Source organism: Natator depressus, chromosome 10 (genome assembly GCF_965152275.1).
Source record: "Natator depressus isolate rNatDep1 chromosome 10, rNatDep2.hap1, whole genome shotgun sequence".
Lineage (NCBI taxonomy): Eukaryota > Metazoa > Chordata > Testudines > Cheloniidae > Natator > Natator depressus.
This window is the reverse complement of record NC_134243.1, coordinates 57,285,419-57,307,854: the sequence shown is the minus strand read 5'-3', so window position 1 is coordinate 57,307,854 and position 22,436 is coordinate 57,285,419. Positions and strand designations below refer to the sequence as shown.

Sequence of the window (22,436 nt, the reverse complement as noted above, 5' to 3'; positions counted from 1 at the left end):
TGTGCCGGGGGGCGAGGGGGGCAGGCAGACTCCTTATCTCTGGTAAAAAACAGCTAACTTTTTTTACGTATGCTAATTTTTTCTTCTGATTTTTGTATAAATCCAAACTTTAAAAAGCAATCTTGTGTATTTTTTTGTTAATTTTGTTTTTTTATTAAAATACATATGTAAACTCCCATCAATTGCCACTTTTCATATTCTTGCCCAGTTGCTGTTTTGGTACTTTAAAAACACTATTTTTAAAAGGATAGGCTAGTATCTTAAGCCTTTTTAGTTCACTAAACTTCTACAAAATATCGCTAAGAGTGGCCTTGTTTTGTTAGAGTTCAGTCAATACTGCTTTTTCATGTTAAACTTTTAAAAAAACGAACATAATGCTTCAAGCAGGCCTCACTCCATACAGAATATCCTTTAAAAAGGTTATGTTATGTTACATCTCAGTCAGTGCTGTATTTTCATGTTAAATGTTAAAAAAAACCCTTTATATCATGAAACACAGCATGTTTAGCAAGTGTTAAAAGTATGGGGGAAAAGTCGAGGGGGGGTGTTCTTCAGATAGGCTATCTCTGAGCTTCATGCATTCACAAAGCGATGGTTTTTGTCTTTTACAATCAGTAAATGAAATAAAATACTTGTTATAACTTTCACAAAGTGTTTTTCAATGCACTCTCACCATTTGTTAATACTTTAACACGTTTTAAAAGTTAGGAAAGAAGTCCGCATAAAAAACCCAGCAAACTGAAGGGGTGACCCCTAGAGCATTGCTAAGGCAGACTATAGTGTATGGATCACTGGGTAGCCTAATTACAGTAGTCTTATCCATTTTTAAAATGTAGAGAAAGCCACAGCTCCAACCTGTGATATATTATTTTAATAAAACCTATGGACCCAAAACAAACACAGGAGCTTGTACCTGTCCCTGAGCACACTGGCTGCAAACATTTAAAAACAAAGATATTCTGATAATGCAACAGAAATATTCATATTTAAATCTAAAAGTCCTAAGAAAATGAAAGCTTAATATAACTTTCACATGGATTTGTTAAAAAGTGGGGAGGAAAATAAACTTCTCTCTGATCCACTGGATTACAGAATAAGGGGAATATAAATTAGCTGTTACTAAGGTTCTGTGGTTTTCACTCTGGGGTGTTTCTGCATGCTCATATTTTTATTTTTTTAATTGAAACACACATAAAAATGTTAAATAAAGGGCTCTATCTTCATATAGGCTTGTCTTTTAAAGTGTTTATTTCATTACAAAATTTAATATATCTTTTACTTGTATTTGTTGAATACAACTGATGGAACCCCAGACCAGCAGCGGGCAGCCTTCTTTTCTCTGATCCACGGGCTCACAGATGTTGTTTTTGCTGCAGCTTCAAATTGTCCTCACTAAAAGCATAGGGAAAAGCTTTTAAAAACTTTTTGTTAGTAAGGGTTTGTGGGTTTAACTCTGGAGTGCTTCTGCATGCTCATGTTTTATTAAAAAACCTATAAATGAAGGGATGTTTCTTCATATAGGCTTGCCTTTTCAAGTAGTTATAAAGCAGAGCTTTATTCCTTTACAAAACTTAATATACCTTTTACTTGCTTTTGTTAAAAAGTGGGGGAAGAAGCAGCCTTATCTCTGATCCACTGACTCATAGATGCTGTTTTTGCTAACAGGGGCTTTGCTGCAGCTTCAGATTGTCCTCACTAAAAAATGACCAATTTTAGTCTAAAACATAGGGGGGAAACTTTTAAAAACTGTTTGTTTACTAAGGCTTATGGTTTTAACCTTTATTAAAGCACCTATGTAAAAGGGCTACATGGCGGGAAAAATGCTTGGGGTCTGGTTTTTTTTAGATAAGAATAAGGCAGTTAAAGGGGGTGAGTAGTGAGGGGAGGGGAGGGAGACGGCTCTTGTTTAAAAATCTTGGGTCTATAGGATTGCTTCAGGAAAATGTGTTCTATGATGCAGCTGTAGAACAGCATCTAATTGGTCCAATCCAAAGGTGGAGATAACTAGCCTGAGGGGCTGTAAACCTTGGAAGCTCCTTCTTTCCCCAGGAACAGTTGGTAGGGTAAGATCTTTCTCTCTAACTTAACCATGTGCTATCTTTGCCCTTTCCAAAGGGGCTTCCTTTTCCCTTTTCTTGCCCTGTTCTCACTTTTAACCTATCTTCATATGTTTCTCTTTTATTTAACTCTTTTTAAATGCTCTTTTCTTAACCTACCCTTATACTGTATTTAACATTTTAAATGCTTTTTTATTAACCTCCCTTTATACTTTTTACCATGTGTTTACTAAACAGTTTCTGCTTTATAAAATTCCTTTTTTTTTGCCATGTGTGTTCTTTTTTTAAACTCTTTATATTTTTCACTTTTATTTAACTCTTTTTTAAATGCTCTTAACCTACCCTTATATTTAATACACCTTTTAAACTTACCTCAAAATTTATTCTTTAATAACATGCCAAACTAGGCCTTTAAAATCATCTCTCCTTACTAAACCTAACCAAACAACCTTTCTTTCCTTTTTTCCTCTAAACCTTACCAAAGCTTTTTTTTTAAAAAAAATCTTTACGCTCTCACTCTATTCTTTCAACCTTTTTCTCTAAGCAATCAATCAAATGTGTCAAAGCTCAAGCACACAACATACCCCCTATTCAAACATAAAAAATAATATTTTTTTTCAAAATGGCCGATGGTGCCAAACCTTGAAACCAAGGGAAACAGAAAGGGAGGGCGGGACATAAGCCCTAAATGGGGCATGGAAACCTGTCAACAAGAACATGATGATGAATACTATCGAGGTATATGCTACTAGTGCTTACACTAGAGAGCTTACAATAGTGAAGCTATGCTGGTGTAAGCTCTCTAGGGTAGCCAACACCATAGCCTTATTTAGCTTTGCAGGAAACAAAAATCAATGGCCAGTACTCAAACAGCAAAAGAGGTGATAATTCCTTTGAGGTTTATCTTCACTAATGTGGAATCAGGGTATGATCCCACAAGAAGGTAGGGTAGATTCCAGCTTGAAATTCCAGGGCTTTTGAGGCAGGAACTCTCAACGAAGAGCTTGAAAGTGGTTAAAAAGCTGAGCCTGAGAAGACAAGGCTCTGCAGAAAAGCAGGCTACAGCCTGGTCCTCAGGAAAATGAGGCAGAGGTTACCAAAGCTAAATCAGGACTATCTAACTGGATGCAGCAGGAGCTAAATTTAGGTAAGACAATATATGTTTAAGCTTTTGTTGCTTTAACCCTTTTTGCTCTATTTGTTATGTTCCTATGGATAAATAAATACTATATTTTGAACAAGTTGTTCTCTGTCACTGTATTTACAAACTGGTCACAGTCCCCAGAGAGAAGACTTCAGTAGGGGCCAAAAGGTAACACAAAATGCTGCAGGATTACAATGAAAGATTTGTTTACGGTTCCTGCTTTCAGGTTACAGTGAGACTATCACATTTGCATTCAACCTCTGTTGTCAGGTCACAGTGCTACTGTCAAATAACCCTCGCCCCACAACTCCCGCAGGTTACAGCACATTCTATCTGACTTCAAAAATGGTATAGCATTTGTCTGTGATGGTGCTGTTATTTTTTGACCCAATGAGAAAATTATCAAGAAAAGTCAACAATAAGCAATTTATAAAAGTGTGTAATTGTTTATTATGCACTCCTATTTAAAAGGTTTTTTTTAAAAATAGAGGACACAATCCAGTTTTATAGTTTGCTTTTCAGAAGTTGTCAACTATGTACTAAAACATCAAATTAATATTTAAATTTTAAGGCTTTGAACACTTGCTTTTAGTTCCTGTTGTCTTGGCAAAATAGTAGAAGAATATTTTACAGAATAAGTTAGAAAGGCTGAGTTAGTTCTTCTATTTGATTAAAAAGTATCTGTAAGAAGTATTACATGAGGATATACACAGGAAGGACTAGGAAAGTTACAAGAACGTCCATTGCTTCACAGGAAGCTACTCATGCTGAAGTAATTGTTTCCAAAGACTTTAAATAACACCAAGAGAGAAGGAGTGATTTTTAGAGTGAGAAACAAAGACAGATAAGAGTATGGAAAAAGAAAATTCTTACTTGCCCCGCCTCACAAGTCTCTATCAACCCTTCATTTTACAAACTCACATTTTTATCTCAGTTGGGGATTTTGCTTAGTATTCAATTGAATCATAAAGTGACATTAGTTTTTTTTAATGATGGTTTACATTAACCATACATTTATAACATTTTAAAGCATAGATGGTTCGCAAATGAATGCATACCACTGAAACATATATATAGAAAGGAAAATAATTCCTTGGAACTGAGACGGTATTTAATATTTTGTGGATGATATTTCTCCCAGCTTCCCCAGATCCCTGATATTGACAGGAAGTGAGAACTTTGTGAGGTTTTCATCTTGGTTATGTTACAATTTCTTTCAGAAGAACATAATAGTCCTTTGGTCATAGTCAATAGCTATTAGCCAGGATGGGGTGGGATGGTGTCCTAGCCTCTGTTTGCCAGAAGCTAGGAATGGGCGACAGGATCACTTGATGATTACCTATTCTGTTCATTCCCTCTGGGGCACCTGGCATTGGCCACTGTCAGAAGACAGGATAATGGGCTAGATCAGGGGTTCTCAAACTAGAGGTTGTGATCCCTCAGGGGTTCACAAAGTTAATACATAGGGGGTCATGAGCTGTCAGCCTCCACCCCAAACCCCGCTTCATTCCAGCATTTATAATAGTGTTAAATATATAAAAAAGTATATTTAATTTATAAGGGGGGAGTCGCACTCAGAGACTTGCTGTGTGAAAGGGGTCACTAGTACAAAAGTTTGAGAACCACTAGGCTACATGGACCTTTGGTTTGACCCAGTATAGCTGTTATGTTCTTTTCAGAGTAGCAGCCGTGTTAGTCTGTATTCGCAAAAAGAAAAGGAGTACTTGTGGCACCTTAGAGACTAACCAATTTATTTGGGCATAAGCTTTCCTGAGCTTATGCTGTAGCTCACGAAAGCTTATGCTCAGATAAACTGGTTAGTCTCTAAGGTGCCACAAGTACTCCTTTTCTTATGGTTCTTTGTTACAGCTCAGAAAAGCAGCTGCACTGTTCCTTTAAAAAGGCTGTGACTGGAGCCCTCTGCGCTGGTCCTATGCCCCGAGTTTCAACTTCCTGCAAAATAGTGAGAGCTCTTTGCAAATGTAATTGTTGTGAGCCCAGATTCCTTTTCGCTGTAGCAGTGTGCGCTGCCCGCTCCTAACACGCTATTCCAGAACTCGTGCACGGCTTGCAATGAATAAAAAGGTTTTAAAAAGTATCTAAGGCACATCTCGTTCAGATAGCTGTATTGTGCCTTATATTTGTTCACGGACATTATTAGCAAAATAACAGAGTAACTTGAGACTGAACAGCAAACTGTTGGGTCCGGGGAGAGGAAAGCAGGTATTGACTTTGAAAGGAAAATATGAATCTTCAAAGACACACAAACGTTTTCAGCCTGTATGATAAAATGGGGAACCACAAATTAAGTCAGCAAATTGAGTATTGCTTGGGAATAGGGAGTCGGCTTTGCTGTTGTTTTTTGGCTTAGAAAACAGGTGCCTGCCCTACCCGTATCCTGAAGGCACGAGCCACGCACGCGATTACATGGTGGATGCCCAACTGGACATTGCAATTATCTCATCCGAAACTGCCAAGCACGCGCTCGCCTCTTAGCACCCTCCCCACCTGTTCCCTCGGGCTCGCGCCGCTGGGCCGCGCGCCTTCGCCACTCCCCGTCGGACTCAAATCCGTCGGCGCTGCGTGCCCGGCTTCTCGCGCCCTTCGCTTCCTCGGGCTCGCGTCGCTAGCGTACAACCAGCTCCTCGCTCCGCCCCCTGCCCAGGCTCAAATCGAGCCTTTAGGCCGCGCCTCTCCTACTTCTCGCGCGCGCTCCCCACCCTAGCGGCGATCTGAAGCGGCTCCCCTCCCACCCACACGTCCCAGGGGTGGCGCCGCGGGGCGGAGCCGTTGCCGCTGTCATGGCGTCCAGGGCGCTGCTGGCGAAGGAACAGCCTCTGCGGAGCCAGTAGAGAGCTAGGCCGGCGGGCGGGCGGCGGGCCGGCCATGGAGAGCTTGGCGCAGCCCCCGCCGCCCCTGGGCGCGCTGAAGAGGGGCGGCGGGGGCGCTGCGGGCCGAATCATCCTGGAGGGGTCGGTGGAGAAAGAGGCGGGGGGTAGTAGCAGGGATGGACCTGTGACTGCTGAGGAGGGCGGCGGGCAGTGGGGTCCGTCCCCTCCACTTCTTCCCCCGCCTGCCGTGGGCCCCGGGAGGGACTCTCCTGCTTCGCTGGGGTCTCCCGTGCTGGCCGGTGAGAGCCGCCGGTCCGCTGCGGACTGCGAGGAGCCAGCCGTGACTGAGAACCCTGAGGCGGCTCCTGCCTTGGAGAGCGGCCCCGGGGAGGCCGGCAGCAGCGGCGACCCCAGCCCCCCAGAGGAGGAGTCGCGGAGCTTGGACTCCCTGGAGTCCTTCTCCAACCTGCACTCCTGCTGCCCGAGCAGCTCCGAGCTCAATAGTGATGCCGAGGAGGCGGTGGCGGCAGCAGAGGGCAAGGCCCCGACCCCCGGAGGGGACGGGCCCACGGCGGCGGCTCAGCTCTTGTCGGCCTCTAAGGAGCGCTTTCCCGGCCAGTCGGTCTATCACATCAAGTGGGTCCGCTGGAAGGAGGAGAACACGCCGATCATCACCCAGAACGAGAACGGGCCCTGCCCGCTGCTGGCCATCATGAACGTGCTGCTGCTGGCTTGGAAGGTATCGTATCCCCCGGGCCGGGAGTAATTGACAATATCTATAGCAGCAGAAACGCACCTGAGGCTTCGCGCAGACCCAGTTACAGTCTCCGTGATAGTGGAGATGCGCACAGCCCCGCACTACATATATCTCACTTTGTGTTATGATTTGTAGAGCTCTGGAAACGTACAAGATGCTTCACAAACCTAATAGCTATTCCTGTAGCCCTGGAAATATGCACAGTACTTCTGTAATCACAAATCTATATAGTGCGACAACCTATACACAACCATTTATGTCAGACCTATTACTACAGCATTAGACACTACACTTCTTAAAGGGAAGCCTATTATTGTTGATATGCTTTACATAACACTTAAAGTGTGCACATCTCTCACTCCAAGTGCTGGGAAAATACATGGGATCTTGCAAAACAGTTCTATTATTTGTACTGTGTAGCACTGGCAATATAGGTAAGACTGTTTTGTAAAGTGCTGCTATTACTTTTTAAATAGCAATAGTAATGTAGATGGTGCTTCACAAAACAATCATAACAGTGATATGTTACTGGAAATACGTGTAGCAGTCTAAGAAATAGAAATCTGTTCTACAAATTGGTGGTGATGGGAACATGCATGACAATTTGCAGAAAGTTACCTGTTTTCAGGAGTGCTGGGCCTGTATACAGTTGTTTATAAATATAAACCTATTATTGCTGTTTGGCAAATTAATAACTGGCATAGTGTTTTACTAAGCACATCCCTAATAATAATTACACAGCTGTAATTGTATAAAGCATATTGTAAAGATCTAATATTAATTAGTATTATATGCCAAGATTGTGCAAAGGACTGGGAACCAGAAACTCCCATGTTCTAATCCTGTCTTGAATAATAACTTATCCAAGGCTGCAGTGGAAATCATTTTAACTTCTGTCTCAATTTTTCCCATCTGTAAAATGGGGATAATCCTTCTCTACAATTCATAGCATGGTGTTAAGATTAATATTTATAAGGGGATTTTGAAAAGAAAGTAGCTATTAATGCTAAGTAGTAATTTGCATTCCCCTTTAAAACCACCCAGAGGGTTTCCCCTCTCAAGAAAAGCCAATTATCTAACCCAAACAGATGCACCCTGACTGTTATCCCATGTACTGTAAGATATTGTGACAGCTCTGGGCAATTGCATCTGTATTTCCTCTCATTGGTCAAGTTAAGGGCACCCACTCTGAGGCTTCTAGCTCCTCAGCCATTTCCTTTGTGGGTGGAGACCCCCCCCCTCCCCTTCTGATCATGGTATTTCCAAGCTGCACAGTTCTCTGCCTTCATTATGTTGTTCCCAGCCCAGACAGGTTACCTGAGGATAACAACTTGCTTTCTCTTCAGAGATGGTTAACAGGTGTAATTGCTATAGTTATAAGTTACCACAGGTTACATGTTCATTACAGCTTCAACTCAGAACAAACATCCAGCCTTATGAGGCTTCAGCAGGCCCAGTCCTTCCACCCTTAACCTAAGGAGTGGGGTAATCTGTGGACCAGAGGATCTGTCTGTTTGCTGGATCAAGAAGAAGGCCCTGATCTAGTTTAAAACAAGGCTGTTTGTTCAAAAATCCTTTCTTTGTCTGTTGGTCCTTGGAGAATCCATTTTGAGCTAGTGTAGTGATTTTCAAACTTTTGTACTGGTGACCCCTTTCACATAGCAAGCCTCTGAGTGCAACCTCTCCCCCCCCCCCCCCCCCATAAATTAAGAACACTTTTTTATATACATAACACCATTATAAATGCTGGAGGCAAAGCGGGGTTTGGAGTGGAGTCTGACAGCTCGTGACCCCCACCCCCCGTAATAACCTTGTGACCCCCTGAGGGGTCCCAACCCCTAGTTTGAGAACCCCTGAGCTAGTGCATATCTCTCCAGATGGGTGGCTTCAAAGGGTTGATAACAGAAGTAGTACATTGGCATTCGCCATCCTTACTAATGGAAGTCCATACAAAGCCACAATAATACACAACTGCATTCTTAATACAATGTACCCCAGAGGTCTTAACCCTAATTGAATAAAGTTTAACTTAATTCAGTAAAGTTTATCTTAATTCCATAAGGTTTGTTCAGGATATTACCAGTCTTTCACAAGTATCACTCAGGCAATCAGCACAGGAAGGCTTAGGGCAAGAAGTAGGTTTTCTGAAGAATTTGAATGAGCAAGGGAAAGAGAGAGTGGGAGGCTGTTTCAAATGTAGCAGGTGACATGAAAAAAGTAAAGAGCCAAAAGTGGTTAAGAGGTAGGTGTTGGGAACCTTCAGGATGTACAAAGCAAAGTGAGCTGTAGCTCACGAAAGCTCATGCTCAGATAAATTGGTTAGTCTCTAAGGTGCCACAAGTACTCCTTTTCTTTTTGCGAATACAGACTAACACGGCTGTTACTCTGAAAAGCATTTTATAAATGTCAGTGGAGGTTTTACCTTTGACTTAAATGGGAGCAGCATTGAGCCAAATATTCATACAGCTTCACTACTGAAATGCAGATATCTTTGGCATGTAGGCTGGCAATCAGGATTATACTATATTATACCTTCATAGATCTCCAGGTGGAGATGACCTTACAAACAAAGCAAAAACCTACTTTTAAAATTAACCCAGACTGTCTCCTTCTCCAGAGTGAAGTGATTTTGTGCCGTATTTATATGTGATGAAACCCCAGATTAGAATGTTTGTGATTAAGAAACAGTATTCTCCTACTAAATAGAGGGTTTTTTTTAATTAGACAAAGATAAGTGGTGTTAATCCAGCAATTATTGGTGTTTTTTTTTAAAGTCATGAGGAAGGATATCTCCTAAATATAGTCTAGTCATATATTTCATTTATCATTAGAAAGAAGGGTGCAGTCACTATGACTCGGGTTCCGTGTCTGTCACTGAGGTCGTGGAAGTCATGGATTCCATGACTTCTGCAGCAGCCTGTGTGGCTGACCCCGGGACAGCCACATGGGCCGGCCGCACTGGGCGGTCTTGCGACCAGCCGCACTTTTCTGCTTTTGACAAAACAGTGGGACACACAAGAAATGAAGAGAGAGGATAGTAAAAGGTGGGGGAAATACAGCTGCTTTTGCTGTTTTTAGGAGACAGGATGGCTAGTCAGTTATGGATGGATGCTTTGGGCTGGCAGGTTGGCCACAACAGCTGTTGCTCTGGATCCTGGCTTACCTCCCTGGTCAGGAATGTAATTTGGCTGGCCTTGTCAGGTTCCTCTCCTTCACTGCTTCTTCTAAGGCTGGACAGACCTAGGTGGGCTGCCTTGTCTTGTCATGCTGGTGCTATGCAGTGCAGTTTGTTTTAGAATTGAGTAGAAAAGTTGAAACATACAAAGAGGACAGGAGGAAGATAGTGGAGGGATAAAAAGGGGTTCCCGTTGGTATGCCAAGGTCTGAGTTTCACAACAAAAATTTTCCATTAGTAGCTCCCCCCCTCTCCCCCCCACAAAGTGTCTTCTTAGGGACCTCAAAAATGGTCTGAGTGGAATAGCCCATCCTCTTATTATTTTGTCCACCAAATAGGCTTAATTTTTTCAGCACCAAATTGGGTCTGTTGATTTCTGATTCCATACTCCTCTTGTTTACCAGAAGTGATCTTAACACAGTCCTTGGTTGGCTTTAGTAGACAGTCTTTTGCATTTATTCTTAAACAATTTTATATAACAGGTAATTGGGACAATTTATGAACCTTTACCTACTTTCCAGCTGTTAAACTCACAGTTGGAGTAGAACCTGTGATGCCCCAATTATTACCATGCATAATATGTATGTATAATTATAGACTCTTACCCTGCACCCAAAATTTTACATGACTTTTGTGCACCATGATCATGTGTCGCTATGTATTTATATGAGTGAACAGTGTAATCTCTAATTTTATAAATAAGGTAACAACGTTTCCCTGAAAAATAAGAAGTCTCTCTAATTTCAGGGTCTGTCCTAATATTCCTGTTAGTATTACAGAAGAGAGTTCTGTCCTGATTTATGAAATTCCCAGCAGATTGGCTACCAGAAGTAGCTGCTAGCCAGCTAAATTGGTGAAATTGATCACACACTGAGTAAGCGTGCATGTACTTCAGGGACCTCCACTTAATTTGTTGTACAGTAATATTTTACCCCCTACATTTAATTAAATCTCCTGGCTAACTGCCCCACCCCAACTTGCTTTACTTCCCCATCACCCCCTCCCAAACTATAATCAGATTTATGTTGACAGTGGTGAGAGTGGCAAGCTTATTTGCAGCTGATCTGCACCACGTCTGTATGTAGCTGGCTACTGATCCAGGCTGATGATAGGTGTCCACATTCTGCTCACTCTCCCTACACCATGGGTGAAAACTGGATTGTGGCAGGGAATTGTGGGGATGGGAACAAGGGACCAAAGCCTGAGAGTTAGGATAAAGAGAATGAGCGTACTGTGTGTGTTAGGGAGAGATATCATGAGGTATCTAGAGCGGAAATGTAGAGCAGAGTGCAGCAAGGATGTAGGGAGAAGAAAAAGTGAGGGAAGTGGGGGGGGGGGTGGAGAGGGAAGAAAGATTAAAATACAGAGAATAGAATAGTGGTCTTTTTCCTCCTTTCTTCACCCATCAAACCCTTTACCTCCATAGGTGTTACTGTTTTCCTTGAAAATCTGGTCACCCTATAAACAAACATGTCATGGTCTCAAACTATTGTAAATAACATTTACAGCAACTTAAAGTAAGGGGTATGTCATGGTTACAGGGCTAACAGCATCTCTGTGCCTTTCTTGAGTGCATCCCCTCAGGTGACTTGTACTTTTACCTATCCTGGGGTGGAATTCCACAACTCTCCCACTCTTAAAGTAGACCCAGGGCTACAATATTCTGTGTATCAACTGTTCTTACCGAGCAGGTCTGACTGACTTCATACACTTGTGGTTCTTCCTCTCAGGAGTCTGACCAGAAGCATATGGTGATCAGACGTCTTAAAACCAATGTATTATTTATTTTAGCAATAAAAACAAAGCGTTTAGAAAAGAGGATTTTAAAACAGTCAACACCATGCGTAATTTACCTAAAGGCTTACCATCCTCTGACTGTAATCTTGGCAGGCCTAACTTCTTCAGGCACCCCATCCTGTCTCTATAGCCCCTCCCCCTGATAATTACCCGATTCTCTTGGGAAAGTTCCTTTAACCTGCCAGAAGTCTTTCATGTCCTTTGTTTACAGGAATTTTGTGGATTAGCTGCAGAGGGGGCAAAATCTTCAAAGTTATAATCATGGCATTGTTCCTCTGCAAACACATGAGGGTTGTAAAAATGTGGTTTTTCTTAAGTCATTCCTTCCCTTCTTGTCTGTTTTTTTCAGACTCTCCTGTTGTGTTAAATCAATATAGTGACACAGAAAACGTCTAAATAACGAGGTTAATATACAGGATTCGTAGAATCATAGGACTGGAACAGACCTCAAGAAGTCATCTAGTCTGGTCCCCTGCACTCATGGCAGGACCAAGTATTATTATCTAGACCATCCCTGACAGGTGTTTGTCTAACCTGCTCTTAAAAATCTTCAGTGATGGAGATTCCACAATCTCCCTAGGCAATTTATTCCAGTGCTTAATCACCCTGACAGTTAGGAAGTTTTTCATAATGTCCGACCTAAACCTCCCTTGTTGCAATTTAAGCCCGTTGCTTCTTGTCCTATCCTCAGAGGTTAAGAACAATTTTTCTCACTCCTCTTCGTAGCAACTTTTTATGTACTTGAAAACTGTTCTCATGTCTCCCCGCTGCTTTTTTTTTTTTTTTTTTTTGGGGGCAACAGTGTTACACTGTTGACTCCTATTTAGCTTGTGGTCCACTATGACCCCCAGATCCCTTCCGCAAAAAGTAGGGTACTCCTTCGAGGTAGTCATTTTCAATTTTGTTTGTGTGCAACTGATTGTTCCTTCTCAAGTGGAGTACTTTGCATTTGTCCTTATTGAATTTCATCCTGTTTACTTCAGACCGTTCTTTTCAGTTTGTCCAGATCATTTTGAATTATAATCCTATCCTCCAAAGCACTTGCAACCCCTCCCCACCCTAGCTTGGTATTGTCCGCAAACTTTATAAGTGTACTCTCTATGCCATTATGTAAATAATTGATTAAGATGTTGAACTGAACAGAGCAGCTCTAAATTCGTCATAGATTATCTCTGACTTTTGTATATACAGATTCATTGATAAGATTGTCTAAAGTCTTTTTAGCAATTCACATTCTACTGTTAATCACAGATACTGAGTTTACCTTGACTTATTGAAGACCTTGGGTAGTTCTTGATCAGTTTAAGTTTCAAAAAGTTTGCTTTGGTAAAAGCTGCAGTAACTGGCAGGGTTGAGCTGTACAGTGCAGCAAAATAGGTAAATATGCTCCAGTATTTTTTTTCTAATTTTTTTTCTAGTGGTGATGAAAATGAAATCTGTCATTTCAGCAAGATTTTTCAGTTCTTACTCTGTCAGAAGAAAAATCAATCAGTGTTTTTTTTGAGAACTCCACATCAGTATCAGCCTTAGCAATTTTGAGTAGGGCTACAAAAAGAAACATTATGTACAACTAAGTGACTCTGAGAATTCTGCCTCTGTTTAATCACACTTCTGGGGTAGTACCTCTGGCAACACTTGAGTTTTGGTAACCTTCTGGAAAAGCAGTACTCATTGGGTCTGCACAAATACCTCCTTATATATCAAATGTTTGTAACCAAAATTGTAAGAAAGTTGTGTGGTTCCCAACTAGCACAGCTCCTTCCCCTAAAGAGAGATTAGAAGTTTGAGGAAGCAGGAAAGGTGAGCAGGTAACATGAATGTGTATAAACTGTACTTTCAAAGAACTAAAATTACTGGTAAGTAACTTTTTATCTTTTTCTTTTGAAGTGGCTCTGTAGATTCCAACTTGGAGTCTAGCTTGCCGTGCAGCCTCCAGGATGTTGGGCTGAAGTGTTAAAGTTAAATAAGAATTGCAGAACTGTTCTCTCAGAGCAAATGTCAGATTAGTGTGCCAGATCGAGAGAACAGTTCTGTATAAATGAACACCAGATGGCAGCTGTGATGGCAATGAGACGGGCAGTCCATTGAAGCAAGCCTTTGGAAGGCATGGAGCAAAGTGTGGCTATCCTTTCAGACTTTATGTATAATGGCCTGGCACACTGAACAACATTCTGATAAATGGCCATTCCCAAGGCATATTGGGCAGCAGATATGAGAGTCAGACTCTGCAGACAGAGAGGGGTGAAATGCACTACTTAAACCCAGGCTCATTCTCTGTATTTCTTGGCTTGGATGTGATGTCTTGAACCAAAGCACCTGGGAAATTAAGCTGTGCAGAAACTATTTAAAATTCCTTAGCTAAAACAAATTACTTAGATAAGTAGTTTAAAGTCTAAATTACAAGAAGAAACTAGTAGATGTTTGGTCGAAAACCAGAAGCTCTTCTAGCCCCAGAGCAAAAGTGTCTAGTCACCCACAGCTAGCCTCAGAAAGGAAGGAATCCCAAGGCATCTGGGGACCGCAGTATGCTTTGAATTCCTGGTATTGTAAGGCAGTGCTTGTGTAGTCCAACAGTCACTGTTTCCCTAGAAGGATCTATGTCAAAAAATCTGCTCCTTTACAAATGTGATCATTCCAACTTATCTTCTCTTTTCTCTGATGGTGGTCCTATCTATCCATGACGCCAGTTCTGACCGATGTTTGTTCAATTTTCCCATGACCATTGTGATGGTTTTTAGGGCACCCAGCATTAAGAGTCACCTTGTCATCCCATGTCTCCCATGTGAGGGAGTCTTGACTGTGCCTGGCTGGGTGTCAGCTGCTGAATATCACCGGCCTGTTAGCCACTCAAGCACTTCCTTCTGAGCAATGCCAGCCCTGTCTTCACCTGCAGGTTAACAGGTGAACCTTTGAATCGTTCCCCTTGACTATCCAGCCTTTGACACTGGCTACTCACAGAAATTCCAGCTCCTCTGCCCCCAAAGGAGCAGTGTGCCCAAGTTGTACCTTAAACTCCTCCTTCTGTATGATGTGCAACATTTATAATAGAACAAAATAAAGTTTATATAAGAAAGGATAGAGATTCTACTAGAAACAAGAGTGAGTGATGGAAACGAATGATTAAATATGAAACAATCCTAAAACATGAACCTGGGTCTAAACTTATAATGACAGGTTTCAGAGTAACAGCCATGTTAGTCTGTATTCGCAAAAAGAAAAGGGGTACTTGTGGCACCTTAGAGACTAACCAATTTATTTGAGCATAAGCTTTGGTGAGCTACAGCTCACTTCATCGGATGCATACTGTGGAAAGTGTAGAAGATCTAAACTTATAATAGTTGTCTTTTTTCTGTTTAATAAAGTACATTTTTCCCCCCAAGATCCAGGCTGTTGCAGAAATGGCTGGCTTCCTAAGAATCAGGATCCAGTATTTCATGAGAACACTTCGTGCTTCCAGATCTCTCTTCAGAGAAAGAATGCAGAGTACCTCTCTTTCCTGTGTTAACTGAAATAGTTTTTCGTTTCCATTCATAGATAGGGTGAACCTGTAAGGTGGGAAATTTATCCAAATCCACAGCTCAGTCAATTTTCACCTTTATTTATAAATGTTCAGACAGATTTATTGTTCATATTTTCTGAACATACATATATGCCAGACAATAGACAGATAAGACGGAAAAGGTAGGGACCCAAGTTATGATGTTCCAGGGTCCTGGGAAGCTCTCCTGAACTTCATGATGGTTGTCTTGGTTGCTGGTCTGGTCCTTCAGTCTCATTTCTTCAGTTTCCAGTACAGTATTTCTCTGACTTGGGCTCTTGTTCACTTGGGTTTTTATAGTTTTTCATATTACATGTTCATTAACTGTCCTCCAACCAACATTAAGAGTTGTATTACATAACCCATACAATACACATGCACAAGCTTCACTTTCTATAACTTTTGCTGTCTACCCTGTTTTCATGTCATCTTACTCCTGTTTTTCCCAATATAGAAGCTTTTAGCATGACATTTTGTGTGCGATTGTACTGATTAACTTCCTCTTGTTTCTTCCAGTACAATAAATAACTTTATTTTTTTCCCTGTCAGCTGTGAGCTTATTCACTGTTGTGACATTTGCCAGGACGCAACCTGAACTACTGGACTGCTGTGTTTCCTTAGCCCTCCAGCCTAAGATGCCCTTTACACTGTTTACCTGTCAGAACAGCAACCCCTCTAGGCTCTGCTCGCTCACAGTGGCTAGCATGTAAAGCAGGGGTTCTCAAACGGGGGGGTTGTGACCCCTCAGGGGGTTGCAAGGTGATTACATTGTGGTCACGAGCTGTCAGCTGTGTGGAGCTGGCAGCCCCAAGCCTCAATTAAATTACCCCCCCTTAGTTTATAAGAGGGATCACACTTTGAGGCTTGCTATGTGAAAGGGGTCACCAATGGAAAAAGTTTGAAAACCGCTGATGTAAAGTCCCTCCCAGCCATCCATGAATAGATACAGGGGGACGCCTGCATATCACTCAGTCCCAAAATAGGAAAATGTAGTTGTAAAACCACAAACCTTGGCAAGAAGTTTGAGGTGAATAGAGTACCTGAACTACTGCTAACCTTTTTAAAGAATTGACTAGGATTCAGGTTAACTATGTCCCATTTACTGATGTTTTCAAACTTTTAAAATAATAGTTCTGTCTCTCATAGGTATAGTGTGGATTAGTTAATGGTCGTACAATGAAGCCTCAGATATAAAGTGCTTGTAGACCTCTTTTTTGCAGGTTGTTGCAGTATAGTTACTTTGGAAATGAAACATTTTGTGGAGTTAGGTGGTTTCAGGTATGCTGTTACAGGGACTGTGTATGAATACTGAAGATTTTGTTAATTTCTATTTTGCTGTAGAAAATGTAAGCATTAAAGCCCCATAAAATCATATAATTTGAATGTAAACTAAATAAATGATTCAGCCATTACCAAGGTGTCCTATATTTAATCTCACTTTAACTATATCCCCAGCACATTAACATAGAAAGGACAACTTTTCAGTGGCTTTGATTTAGGTCCTTTTCTATAACTGCATATACCATATGTATGTCAGATTTATCCTTTTCAGTTCATGAATATCAAGCTGGATAAAAATTGATTTAACATTCTTATTTAAATCTGATCTTTTACATTACATTAAACATAGGTTTAATTTTTAACAAATAGGACAACCTATATTAAGGTGTAAATTTACTACAATCCATTAAAATATATACAGGAAGTATTAAGCAGTACATGTTTTTGGCCTAATTTTAAAGAAAGTCACACCACTGGGGTGGTGGAAGTCACTGGTTAAGAACCTGGACCCAGAGTTTGTTGACATGCTAAATCTGCTTCTGATAGCAGTAACCTTGTCTGCAGGTGCAGAGAGAATATTGTCTTCAATTTATTTAACTAGTTCAGTTCAATGACTAATTCATTCAAAGTTAAGAAACCAGTGGGAGTTGAAAAAGCTTGTTCTCTTCCAATCTATGAATAAAAACTCTTCTTGAGAGGAAGAGATCTACTCATTCTAAAATCTTGAACATGGTGATCTGAAACAATCAATGCAGATATTACTTCCTTTGTTTAATAAATCAGTTTTTTTAAATGCAAAAATATGTTTTGATAAACTCTATTTCTTATGTATCCAGGACATTTAAGGTACTTTTATTTTACTAGTTAACAATTTGAAAATGCTGGTTTTGTGCATTTTTAATTGAATTTGAACTTCTGTCAAAATCATAATCATTTGACACAAATCACAAGTAAAAAGACCCCAACGGTTAATAAAGTAAATAAGGAATGTGTCATTCTCAATTTTCTAACATAATAAACCGTAAAAATTAAGAATCTGAATAAAGGTATGGTAAGCTGTAAAATTGCTTAAATGTGTATAGATATCTAATGAATTCTCCTGATTATTATAAAGATACACCAAATTTAGTGTAAAGCATATATGTAGTTGAAAATCAACATGTTATAATGGTTACCAACCAGTGAGAATCAGCTTTACTTTAGGAAAATAATTAAGAAGTACAAATGCAAAATGTGATTAAAATTGATTATTTAAATTAACCTTTCCTGCATGCTCATTTAAATCATAATTAAAATGGGTCACTTAAATCTTTTTGATTTAAATTAATTCACCATGACAAATTTTAAGGAGAGCTATCAGAGTGAATTTAACTGGAAAATTTCTCAAAATTATGATGTGGCACTTATATGCAGTCTTATACTTGAGAAATTACATGGAGAAGTAAAAATATAACACACGGTGCAGAATGTGATACCCATAGCTAAGGTTGCTAGACACTTTCCATCAAAGAACCTATCTTCAGTTGCTTATGACTTTGCCAAACTTACACTTGTTTGCACTGAAATTTTCTGTTCTAGGTGTATGCCTAAGGCTTGTCCGGGTGGTTGTTGAAAGTGGTCAGAAAAAGTGGTTTGACAGTTTCCAAGAATGAGGTTAGGGAAAACTACATTATTTGCCCATGTCTTTTTTTTAAAAAAAAGTTTTATTGAGAAACTGACACCTCCATTATTTGTAGCAAGGGGTTGAAATTTAGTAGGCATCAGGCGTGTGCTTTTTGCTCTCCCTGTGAAAATTTGCCCACTACTTCTTTGAGGGCAGAGAAGCTGGAATATCTGTGAGTAGCCAGTGTCAAGGGCTGGATATTCCAGGGGAACAATTCAAAGGGACTTGGGGACAATGGTTCACCTATTGTTAACCTGTAGGTGAAGACAGGGCTGGCATTGTTGAAGTGGCTCTGTAGATTCCAACTTGGAGTCTAGCTTGCAGTGCAGACTCCAGGATGTTGGGCGGCATAGGACCTTATTTGCCTGATGGCACCACCTTCTCCAAGGAGGAATGAGGCACCAGTGGTAACTTGGCCACCTATTCCATCTAGGGGCAAGCCAGCGATGTCACTCTGCTCTCCATCTCTGGCATGCGACTCCCCGGCTGTCTATGTGGGGGAGCTGCACCAGTCCCCAGAGGCCTGGCACCACTCACTGGTACCATCCAGTACTGCTCCTCCGTGGTCTTCTTTTTTGGAGACCTCGGAGTCCGAGACAGAGTCCTATCATTCAGATAGGTCTAGCGGCAGGAGGTCTAGATCTAGGCGGCACTGCCAGTTCCGTCCGGCATCGTGGCCACCTCAATGGCAACGACCAGCTCAGTGGCCTTCTGGACTCCCTGGGCTTCTCGTGAGGCCCAGGGTCAGAGCCAGGTGTCAAGATCTCGGTCTCCTTCAGTCGTGTCTACGTCCTTCATCGCCTCGCAGCACCTGGCACCGAGACTATCTCAGGCTATGATGCCGATGCCTCCGCATGCTGCTCTGACCTCGGCACTGGCAACCGTCTCAGCACCATTGGCACACCAGCCCCACGAACAACGTTGACCTCCTTGGTGCTGAGGGCAGTGACCAATGTCACGTGCCAGTTCTCTCATCCTCCCCAGATGAGGCCGTTGCGAGCACTTCAATGGCCCTGGCCTTAGAGGATTGAAGGGTTCCGCAACCGTTGTTGCGCAGGGTAGCCCAGAACCTGGGGATCCAGGCAGAGGAACTGGTAGAGGATGCTGATCCCGTGGTGGACATCCTCGTCCCCTCTGGGCCCTTGCGTATTGCGCTGCCATTCATCAAAACTATAAATGAGACCACAAAAACTTTGTGGCAGACTCCGGCCTCTTTGCCCCGTACAGTGAAGAGAAATAAGAGATGCTATTTCCTCCCCTCAAAGGGTTACGAGCATCTCTGTACTCATCCTCCACCCGACTCCTTGGTGGTGGATGCTGCAAACCAAAGGGAGCACCAGGGGCTTCAGGGATCATCCCCTAAAAATCAGGAGGTGAAAAAGGTGAACTTGTTTGGGAGGAAAATCTACTCCTCCAGTGGTTTGCAGCTCCACACTGCAGACCAACAGGGCATCATTAGTAGGTACTGTGGAGCGATGGCCGAGTTTGCTGAACTACTACCACCAGACTCCTGCTCTGAATTTAATGCCTTGGTCTGGAGGAAGGCAAACTCATTGCTAGGGCCTCCTTGCAGGCTGCTCTTGATGCTGCGGCCGCCCAAACCATGGCTACAGCGGTGGCCATGAGAAGGTCCTCTTGGCTCCAGGCCTCTGGACTACCTCGTGAAGTCCAACAGACCATTTAAAACCTATCCTTTGAAGGTCAGGCCTTAATCTCTGAAAAGAAAGTTCCTAGGCATATACAGCGCAGGCATTTCAGGCTTCAACCTCCTCTGCAGTTTTACCAGCAAAATTGACAGGACAGTTCCTGGAGGAATCATAGAATATCAGGGTTGGAAGGGACCTCAGGAGGTCATCTAGTCCAACCCCCTGCTCAAAACAGGACCAATCCCCGACTAAATCATCCCAGCCAGGGCTTTGTCAAGCCTGACCTTAAAAACTTCAAAGGAAGAAGATTCCACCACCTCCCGAGGTAACGCATTCCAGGGTTTCACCACCCTCATAGTGAAAAAGTTTTTCCTAATATCCAACCTAAATCTCCCCCACTGCAACTTCAGACCATTACTCCTTGTTCTGTCATCTGCTACCACTGAGAACAGTCTAAATCCATCCTCTTTGGAACCCCCTTTCAGGTAGTTGAAAGCAGCTATCAAATCCCCCCTCATTCTTCTCTTCTGAAGACTAAACATAGAATCATAGAATAACAGAGTTGGAAGGGACCTCTGGAGGCCATCTAGTCCAACCCCCTGCCCAGAGCAGGACCAATCCTGACTAAATCATCCCAGCCAGGGCTTTGTCAAGCCTGCCCAGTTCCCTCAGCCTCTCCTCATAAGTCATGTGGTCCAGTGCCCTAATCATTTTTGTTGCCCTCCGCTGGACTCTTTCCAATTTTTCCACGTCCTTCTTGTAGTGTGGGGCCCAAAACTGGACACAGCACTCCAGATGAGGCCTCACCAATGTCGAATAGAGGGGAAAGATCACGTCCCTCGATCTGCTGGCAAAGCCCCTACTTATACATCCCAAAATGACATTGGCCGTCTTGGCAACAAGGGCACACTGTTGACTCATATCTAGCTTCTCGTCCACTGTAACCACTCGATCCTTTTCTGCAGAACTGCTGCCGAGCCATTCGGTCCCTAGTCTGTAGCGGTGCATTGGATTCTTCCATCCTAAGTGCAGGACTCTGCACTTGTCCTTGTTGAACCTCATCAGATTTCTTTTGGCCCAATCCTCCAATTTGTCTAGGGCCCTCTGTATCCTATCCCTACCCTCCAGCATATCTACCACTCCTCCCAGTTTAGTGTCATCTGCAAACTTGCTGAGGGTGCAATCCACACCATCCTCCAGATCATTTATGAAGATATTGAACAAAACCGGCCCCAGGACCGACCCCTGGGGCACTCCACTTGATACCGGCTGCCAACTAGACATGGAGCCATTGATCGCTACCCGTTGAGCCCGACAATCTAGCCAGCTTTCCATCCACCTTATAGTCCATTCATCCAGCCCATACTTCTTTAACTTGCTGGCAAGAATACTGTGGGAGACCGTGTCAAAAGCTTTGCTAAAGTCAAGGAACAAGATGTCCACTGCTTTCCCCTCATCCACAGAGCCAGTTATCTCGTCATAGAAGGCAATTAGATTAGTCAGGCATGCCTTGCCCTTGGTGAATCCATGCTGACTGTTCCTGATCACTTTCCTCTCCTCTAAGTGCTTCAGAATTGATTCCTTGAGGACCTGCTCCATGATTTTTCCAGGGACTGAGGTGAGGCTGTAGGGCTCTCTGGCCTGTAGTTCCCAGGATCCTCCTCCTTCCCTTTTCTAAAGATGGGCACTACATTAGCCTTTTTCCAGTCATCTGGGACCTCCCCCGATCCCCATGAGTTTTCAGAGATAATAGCTAATGGCTCTGCAATCACATCCGCCAATTCCTTTAGGACTCTTGGATGTAACGCATGGACTTGTGCTCGTCCAGCTTTTCTAAATAGTCCCGAACCACTTCTTTCTCCACAGAGGGCTGGTCATGGATTCATAGATATTTAGGTCAGAAGGGACCATTATGATCATCTAGTCTGACCTCCTGCACAATGCAGGCCACAGAATTTCACCCACCGCTCCTACAAAAAAAAAACCTCACACCTATATCTGTGCTATTGAAGTCCTCAAATCGTAGTTTAAAGACTTCAAGGAGCAGAGAATCCTCCAGCAAGTGACCCCGTGCCCCATGCTACAGAGGAAGGCGAAAAACCTTCAGGGCCTCTTCCAATCTGCCCTGGAGGAAAATTCCTTCCCGACCCCAAATATGGCGATCAGCTAAACCCTGAGCATATGGGCAAGATTCACCAGCCAGATACTACAGAAAATTCTTTCTGGCTAACTCGGATCTCACCCCATCTAATAGTCCATCACAGGCCATTGGGCCTATTTACCATGAATATTTAATTACCAAAACCATGTTATCCCATCATACCATCTCCTCCATAAACTTATCGAGTTTAATCTTAAAGCCAGATAGATCTTTTGCCCCCACTGCTTCCCTTGGAAGGCTATTCCAAAACTTCACTCCTCCGATGGTTAAAAACCTTCATCTAATTTCTAGTCCTAAATTTCCTGGTGGCCAGTTTATATCCATTTGTTCTTGTGTCCACATTGGTACTGAGCTTAAATAATTCCTCTCCCTCTCCAGTATTTATC

At 42.4% G+C, this 22,436-nt stretch overlaps 1 protein-coding gene across 3 annotated transcripts in view; it reads left to right on the top strand.

Annotated features, from left to right (window-relative positions):
* The first annotated feature begins 6,017 nt into the window (after positions 1-6,017).
* The window catches only part of MINDY2 (MINDY lysine 48 deubiquitinase 2), a 107,067-nt gene continuing 90,648 nt past the window's right edge, over positions 6,018-22,436 (top strand). Inside the window, exon 1 of one of the 3 annotated variants that reach the window (XM_074966249.1) lies at positions 6,018-6,771. In XM_074966249.1, coding sequence (XP_074822350.1) covers positions 6,088-6,771 — 684 coding nt within the window. In that variant the 5' untranslated portion in view covers positions 6,018-6,087. The remainder of the gene's footprint in view (positions 6,772-22,436) is intronic. The other 2 variants (XM_074966250.1, XM_074966248.1) reach the window with 2 other exon arrangements.